Source organism: Panulirus ornatus, chromosome 59 (genome assembly GCF_036320965.1).
Source record: "Panulirus ornatus isolate Po-2019 chromosome 59, ASM3632096v1, whole genome shotgun sequence".
NCBI classification, from domain to species: Eukaryota; Metazoa; Arthropoda; class Malacostraca; order Decapoda; family Palinuridae; genus Panulirus; species Panulirus ornatus.
Window position 1 is genome coordinate 4,552,730 of NC_092282.1, and position 8,742 is coordinate 4,561,471.

The following is an 8,742-nucleotide window of genomic DNA, read 5'->3' on the forward strand; positions in this document are numbered from 1 at the left end:
GGGTGTAATGGCTCTTTCCCTTCTCTACAAAAGGCTTTAGAAAGTAATAAAGTGAACAAAGCTAAATGAGAGAAATGAAATGGAAACTTCACATATACTGGAAAAATGGTGTTACTATTACTCCCTGTTGTTAACTGGGAAAGTTGGAGAAATATGAAAACTGTTTCCCATGTTGAGGGATCAATGTTACCAAATACCCTAGGAACCTAAAAAAAAATTCACTTAAAGATGAAACCCATTTCTATTTTTGGAAATTCCTAATATAACCATACAATCAAAATAGATGCAAACATTCAAATATTCCATCAATACAACGAATGTCCTGAAAAAATGGATAGGAAAGAGAAATAATAAACTATTGTTTAGGTTCATTACAGGAAGCTTCATGGAAGCAGCAAATTCCTCTGACATTTTAACATAAGAGAGAACTTTAAAACAGAATATTTAACCGGAGGCAATAACAGCTCACCATGTTGAGGTCAATCTTGATCACAGGTATGAGATCTCTCCAGTCATGCCAGAAGGACATATCACGAGTTTGACTCTGTGTCTCTTGAGCTTCTCCATCTTCCTTACACTTTGCTAACTTGCCTCCAACACCAAGCTGATTCTCTAATCCAAAAGTTTTTTCTAATCTTCCATAAAGTTGTGATCGGTTGTATATGTGTAGTTCTGGCCCATTAAGCTCAATCCACACTCGATGGTCACAGTGAGACATATCTGAAATTGAAAAGTCATAATAACAAAGAACCTGCAACGTCTTGTACAGGCAACCTAAGTATATGGAGAAAAGCTTGACATCTTGTACAGGCAACCTAAGTATATGGAGAAAAGCTTGACAATCAAAAGAGAATAAAAAACAGTACATATTGTACCTTAAAGTAATTTCAGTATAAACTTAATGTAAATGGAACAAACTTGCTTTGTGTTCCACTGACACTAAAAATGTACCATATCATATGTATACCTCACACTGAATTTGGATTACATATCTTCATGCTCAACCTGGGATGAAGATGCAGTGCAGCTCTCTGATTAGCCAAGCAGTATTAGGGAACAGTTTTGACAATTAGAGGACTTAAATTAATCTTCGTTACCAAGTCAAAATCTTTCAAAATAACCCTCCTTCAGTCTACATAAACACAGCAGTTTTGCCTATATCCTGATTCATTATTACAACTATATACTTTACCACAGCTGCTATGTAGATTTCTAAGGCTAGATCGTACTAATGAGCCAGCCACCTCATTTAATATCATAAGTACTGTGAGGAAGAATAGCAACTACAAATTAGCTATAAATTGAATGTCTGCGTAGTTAACTGAAGTCAACTCTGCCTGTGGCTGCTGAGTGTTTGGTTTCTGATCACATAAAGTTATCAAAATATTGAGTAATCTGACTTCCACTTTGATGAACGTCCTCATCATCTAATTCTTAGTTCACAGGCACATATTTCGGCATTTCAGTCTTATTAGAAAAAAATCAATACACCGATATGAGTGCTTCATCTTTAATGGTTAAACTCATCAAGCTTCAAAAAACAAGCAATTTACCTTCTAATACCTTAGCAGGCATGTTCTCCAACCTCTACAAGCAGCAATAACACTATCATTGACAGCTTTGTATGAAAGGTTACCAAGGCTCAATCTAAATCTGAATCTTTTCAATAACTTCTGAGATATACACAAGCATCATTTGAAGTGTGTGTCTGTTATACTGACATAGATATTCATGCAGTATAGTAGAAAATGAAGAAATACAATAAACAGATCTGGTAAGATATGCGAGAAATCTCTCTGCACATAACTACAGTAAAGGACTAGGTCGCTCTGATAGGTACATGTAACAAAGAAGGAAAACAAAGCTTATATATAATTTACCTTCAGACAGCTCACGTTTGACATATGGAAGCCAATATCTGAACTTCAGAATCCCATCGACAATTCGGAGGCTATAGTCTTCCGTCACATACACAACATTGCGAAACATGATCTTGCCTGACAGCACAGACAATGAAAACGAGCCTAAAAACCAAAAATTTTTTCTTATAAACTGCATTTTTCTGGTAATTCAAATATATGAACATGAAAATGTGAAATGCATACCTTTAGTGTGTGAGAAGAGAAAGCTACAAATAAACATGAACAAAAATGTTGTAGGGAGATGAGACAGGATGATCTGAGTGTAAGTTTGAATGGGAAGAACCTGGAGGAAGTAGAATTCTCTTGGCATCTGGGAGTGGATGTGGCAGCAGATGAAACAATTGAGGCTGATTTGAGATATATGGTAAGAAAAGAGGCTAAGGTCCTGCAAGTATTTGGAGCATGTGGTAAAATAAGATACAATATGAAATAAAACACTGTATCATACAGTTCAGTCTTTTTCATCTGCTTTACAAATCTAGGTTTGTAGTAATAAATTAAAATGTATAAATATCAAGCTAACATAATAAATATGCATCATTATAATGCTGATAATTTTATTCAATGATAAATGCAGCAATAAATCATATATACTATGCTTCTCTATCACTATACATGTGTACCATTTATATGATCTATATCACAATTAACTATCTTTCAAGGCCTCTGCAATCGAGTAAAAATCAGGGAAATTTCAATACAGCTTATTCATGAAAACAAGGACAACTGACCGGATTATCTTAATAAGAAGAAAATATTGGGTACTGAGGGGTGAAGATAATGAATTATGGGGCCTGAAAGAAAAAACAACAAACAATCCCCAATGAAGAAACTTTCCCAAAACCGGGAAATTCTGAAATCTGGAACAAGTACTAAGGGTGCTGGGTTTGAGAGATTAGCCTTTAATGATAAAAATCAATAATGATTAACAGTTTATTTAAAAACAGTGCAGCCAAATGCTGAAAATCTTTCTTTTTTATATGTGCTTGCCTTTCCCACTTTACTGAGGCAGCTTGAGAAACTTTCACGTTTGTGTGAAAACTGTACTTTTAACACTCCTGATCTTGATTATTTGCATTTTCTCTGAAAACATACAGAATAAATACACGTATTAAAGTCACTGATTTTAAGGTTATTTAATGTATGTATGACTCATGGTGAGGTGCCTGAGGATTGGCGGAATGCGTGCATAGTGCCATTGTACAAAGGCAAAGGGGATAAGAGTGAGTGCTCAAATTACAGAGGTATAAGTTTGTTGAGTATTCCTGGTGAATTATATGGGAGGGTATTGATTGAGAGGGTGAAGGCATGTACAGAGCATCAGATTGGGGAAGAGCAGTGTGGTTTCAGAAGTGGTAGAGGATGTGTGGATCAGGTGTTTGCTTTGAAGAATGTATGTGAGAAATACTTAGAAAAGCAAATGGATTTGTATGTAGCATTTATGGATCTGGAGAAGGCATATGATAGAGTTGATAGAGATGCTCTGTGGAAGGTATTAAGAATATATGGTGTGGGAGGCAAGTTGTTAGAAGCAGTGAAAAGTTTTTATCGAGGATGTAAGGCATGTGTACGTGTAGGAAGAGAGGAAAGTGATTGGTTCTCAGTGAATGTAGGTTTGCGGCAGGGGTGTGTGATGTCTCCATGGTTGTTTAATTTGTTTATGGATGGGGTTGTTAGGGAGGTAAATGCAAGAGTCTTGGAAAGAGGGGCAAGTATGAAGTCTGTTGGGGATGAGAGAGCTTGGGAAGTGAGTCAGTTGTTGTTCGCTGATGATACAGCGCTGGTGGCGGATTCATGTGAGAAACTGCAGAAGCTGGTGACGGAGTTTGGTAAAGTGTGTGGAAGAAAAAAGTTAAGAGTAAATGTGAATAAGAGCAAGGTTATTAGGTACAGTAGGGTTGAGGGTCAAGTCAATTGGGAGGTGAGTTTGAATGGAGAAAAACTGGAGGAAGTGAAGTGTTTTAGATATCTGGGAGTGGATCTGTCAGCGGATGGAACCATGGAAGCGGAAGTGGATCATAGGGTGGGGGAGGGGGCAAAAATTTTGGGAGCCTTGAAAAATGTGTGGAAGTCGAGAACATTATCCCGGAAAGCAAAAATGGGTATGTTTGAAGGAATAGTGGTTCCAACAATGTTGTATGGTTGCGAGGCGTGGGCTATGGATAGAGTTGTGCGCAGGAGGATGGATGTGCTGGAAATGAGATGTTTGAGGACAATGTGTGGTGTGAGGTGGTCTGATCGAGTAAGTAACGTAAGGGTAAGAGAGATGTGTGGAAATAAAAAGAGCGTGGTTGAGAGAGCAGAAGAGGGTGTTTTGAAGTGGTTTGGGCACATGGAGAGAATGAGTGAGGAAAGATTGACCAAGAGGATATATGTGTCGGAGGTGGAGGGAACGAGGAGAAGAGGGAGACCAAATTGGAGGTGGAAAGATGGAGTGAAAAGGATTTTGTGTGATCGGGGCCTGAACATGCAGGAGGGTGAAAGGAGGGCAAGGAATAGAGTGAATTGGAGCGATGTGGTATACAGGGGTTGACGTGCTGTCAGTGGATTGAATCAAGGCATGTGAAGCGTCCGGGGTAAACCATGGAAAGCTGTGTAGGTATGTATATTTGCGTGTGTGGACGTATGTATGTACATGTGTATGGGGGGGGTTGGGCCATTTCTTTCGTCTGTTTCCTTGCGCTACCTCGCAAACGCGGGAGACAGCGACGAGGTATAAAAAAAAAAAAAAAAAAAAAATTAAAGTCACTGGGACAATAGCAAAGCGAGGTGTGTTAGACAGGCTGTCTTCACACAAATATTATAGGTTAAAATGTTCACAATGGTTGGTGTGAAGCTGATCTTGTTGTGTTTCTTCTATCATTATCATTTGAGGTTATTACTGGACTGCGCCTACTTGTGATTATAGGACCAGTGAAAAACCTTTCACAACTTCACTACATCAGAGCACAATTTTGTTGGAGATCTTGTCACTCCAGAGTCCAACTTTTCCCTGTTCCTGATTGTAACAGAGTGTTTAAGCAGCAGGAACCCCTGCAGAAGGGGTCCTTGAGGTATGAATAGTAATAATAATAAAAATAAAACTATATTACTAATGAACAGGATGGATCAAGTAGAAAGAGACTCACCCCCTTCCTTTCTTTAAATCTGCCAATTATCATTAAACCCCCTGAGGAGCTCTAGAAGGGAACAGGAATCAAATATAGATATACAAACAGATCGGTACTGTATGATGCATCAATCTCTTTAAAAAACCCAATATATGCTGGTTCACATCTATCCTTTTCTCATTCTCCTCAAGGTCCAAATAATTAATATACCTTTCAAACCTTTGATCATTCAAATTCTTATTCCAAAACTCTTGCTGACTGTATGTCTATTAATTTTTTTTTTTTTTTACTTATCAGCAATTTTCTTTTCTATAAAACTTACACAAGAATGTGAGCACTCACATCAACAAGCATAAGGAAGCAATGTACTCTGAGATGGACTTACCTATTGACAGGTCCCCAGTCTTTACAAATCTGCGCAGGATTGCTGTCAAAATACTCCCCTGTACACGCGAGTTGAAAAGAATGATATAGATGGACCAAGATATGGCCACCAGCAGGGAAAGAACCAGGTACCCTAGATCAAGATTATTCTGAAAAGAAGATACACAGTAGGTCAGCTACTGTTCAGACATAAAAACACAATGGAAAGACAGAATGTAGTAGTGTGCATGTGCAGTGAATGTCAACAGGGTGGAACATGGAAAGGAGTGCAAAGGCAATGGTATTTAGCCTCAAACCACTATGAACATTAAAAAGGAGGTAAAAGACATGAGCTTTTCCAAAACTAAAAGTAGTTTTCTGTAAAAACATAAAGAGAAAGCAGACAGACAAGCCTCAGCTGTCATAGTTTTGATGCAACATCACTAAAAGAGAAATGGCTTATTTCTATGAAAAAATTACAAATAAGTATAATTTCTGAATATATGGTAGTTATAAGACTATCCAAAATGTCTGTTTACTGAAGATAGAGCTTAATATCTAGCAAAATCAATCACAAGTTTCATGAGAATAATTCAAGTCTCCTATATGAATTTACTCTACTAGGAATGAGGTTTGAAGAGTTACATGGATATGTCTGTTGTCAATGAAGCTTTGATATTAGCTGCAAAGAATTACTAAAATTTGTAACTAACCAGTTCTACAAGAACATTATTCAAGTTGTACACGGAGCTGTTGTCTGTAAGTGGAGCACCCTCTATGGCTGTCTCAAGAAAAACCTCCTCCAGCATGTCTGCAGTTGTTCCCTCCATATCCATTGTTCCTGGTCTTAAGGATTCTCTCATTAGAAGAGGTAATTTGATAATCAACATACTGTGCTGTAAACTGATGAATGTACATATGAGACATCACCCAGAAAAAATGTTAGTCAGGTATGGAGATCTGGACATCTAGGACCTGATGAGCACAAGAAGTGTTCTTTCTCTAAAAATGCCAACAATCGTGAGCAAATGTGAAATAATCCTCCTCCACACTATTACTCACTATCAGGTTCACCAAGAAGGAAGACACCACTAAACTTATATTCACTTACAGGTCAGGTCAAAGGCTATCCTCACCACACCCACATCTTCACGTCATCCTTATCTTCACCACATCCTCAACAACAACAGTAAGAGAAAGCAGTAAGGAGTGATATAAACTCCTTATGTGTTTGTAGATCCAACTCTTAAAGGTGGAAAAAATGTTAAGAATAGGGAAAGAAAAGAGACAGAATTCCGATGCTTTTTTGTAAAAGGAAAGAAGAGGTGCTAAAATGGCCAATCCTCATGTTGCTGGGTGTTGCATCATCTCTGTAGAAAACAGATTTCATCAAATTCTGAGTGCTTTACTTGATCAAGTGACTTTACGGACTAAATGAAAGTGATGTTAGTGTATTTTGACATTAGTAAAGATATTTGAGATAAATCTTGGTTGCCAGGAGCTACGTGGGGTTTTCAGTTTCTCTTGGTTCTTAGAAAAGATTTAGAAATTAGATAATCTTTTTATTAATTATTCTGTATCTACACAAAGATTTCATCTCAAGAATACATTATCAGCAAAATCTGTCTGTGTGTAAAGAAATGCAAGCAGTAGCCAGCAACTGCTTGTAACAAGCAGACCAAGGTTCTTTTCAAATAACATCAAGAAGGTAAACTTCAGCTTCTAATGGTGGTCAAGTGAGGTTTTCACAGGATCTACTGAATTATACAAACGTTTTGACAAGTTTTATATTAACCCCAAATTTCCCCTGATCTTCATAACCCTCCCTACAATAGCTCTAGATACTGTCAAAGGATAAAAAAATTGATACTATGATTTAATGGTCTTAAATTATTCATCACAATAAGTCCAACCAGTCTTCCTCTTCCTTATTTATATTTTCCCTCTACTTCACTGTATTGCCCTCTGTAGACAATGAGAAGGTAAACGCTGTGATTACTTACAAGTGTCAATACATTACCTAGCGTTGCTTGCAAATTGCCATTCAAATCAACAGTTTCAGAGCAACAGTAATAAGAACTACCTTCCCGAAAAATCACCCACCCCTCCATTATCATCCTTTGATATATTCTCTCACATAAACGTTACAGCTTAAACCTACCGACAATCGACTCATGAAACCCCCCCCCCCCCCTCAACGCCTACCTTAGCGTGAATCTCTTCTTAAGTCGTAGACAGCTTCCTGCAACAGCAGGTCAGAACCTCCACTCCTTCATTACGGTACAACTCGCACCACTAGGGTGTAGTGTATGTGTATATTTAAGCTGCCGTATAGATATACATATATATCGATCTCTTTACATTACACCTCAAGACTTCGCTCACTGCAACAACAACAACACCCTGGTCATCACAGCTGGCAGATGATCGTACAAACTTTCTAAGTTGTTGTACTCCTACCTGTAGTATCGTTTAGTAAATACATCTATGTATATTTCTAAAGTGATATAAAGTTCCTATTTTTCATGACTTTTTTAAGCAAATTACGGTGAAATGAATGATTCTTTTCAAGTGTATTTGTAACCACCTCGGGCACACAGGGCATCCGAGACTTCATCAATAGAAAACACTTTTTTTTCCTTAAAGATATATGAAATGTGTAAGAATTATGACAAATCTCATGGTAACATATGTTGGATACGTTTATGCAATTTGCATATTATGTACTAGAAATACTAGTAATGTTATACCAAATAACCACATCAGTTTTCAGTACATAATATATGGTTACACTTATATACACTTGATTCATATTGTGAATTAAAGCTATCTGGCACCAATAATCAATACAGTAACAAGGCTTATATTATGAAAGAAATAGATTCACCAGTAACGATATCAACGTAAAAAAAAGTAAGATATAGTTATTGTACATCAGCCATGTCGTACAGTCAAAACATGAAACTTGTCGATTCATTATTTCGTCTTCTAAGATTCTCTTCTGCCAAGGAAAACTGATGCTAGATACCTTCAGCTTTACATCAGATAACATAGCCTTTATTAATACAACTGTATATCCATTCTAAACTTAGTGAGTTTAGAATGTCTAATTTACGATTTTACTATTTTGTGATGTTTAATTTGAGAAGTGAATGATTTTAGATCAGGTTCACTGCATATATTTACATTCGCTGAGAGAAAGAGCTTTTAATGATTTATTGCAGTACTAAGTATGTACATATAGAATTTGCAACACTTCGCAATCAGTTGTATTCATAAAGTGGACCGGACGAAAGACTTTCATTCCAACTTGCTTCACTGTTTCCCTCGCCTATATCTCACGATTT

At 37.2% G+C, this 8,742-nt stretch overlaps 1 protein-coding gene across 4 annotated transcripts in view; it reads right to left on the reverse strand.

Moving 5' to 3' along the window:
- Positions 1 to 7,801, reverse strand: part of tweek (transmembrane protein KIAA1109 homolog tweek) — a 141,562-nt gene extending 133,761 nt beyond the window's left edge. For all 4 annotated transcript variants that reach the window (XM_071696084.1, XM_071696086.1, XM_071696085.1 and 1 more), the window contains exons 1-5: positions 7,601 to 7,801; positions 6,109 to 6,241; positions 5,418 to 5,565; positions 1,881 to 2,024; positions 470 to 720 (exon numbers count right to left, since the gene is read on the reverse strand). In XM_071696084.1, the coding sequence (XP_071552185.1) occupies positions 470 to 720; positions 1,881 to 2,024; positions 5,418 to 5,565; positions 6,109 to 6,231 (666 nt within the window). In that variant the 5' untranslated portion in view covers positions 6,232 to 6,241; positions 7,601 to 7,801. The remainder of the gene's footprint in view (positions 1 to 469; positions 721 to 1,880; positions 2,025 to 5,417; positions 5,566 to 6,108; positions 6,242 to 7,600) is intronic.
- Positions 7,802 to 8,742: the final 941 nt, after the last annotated feature.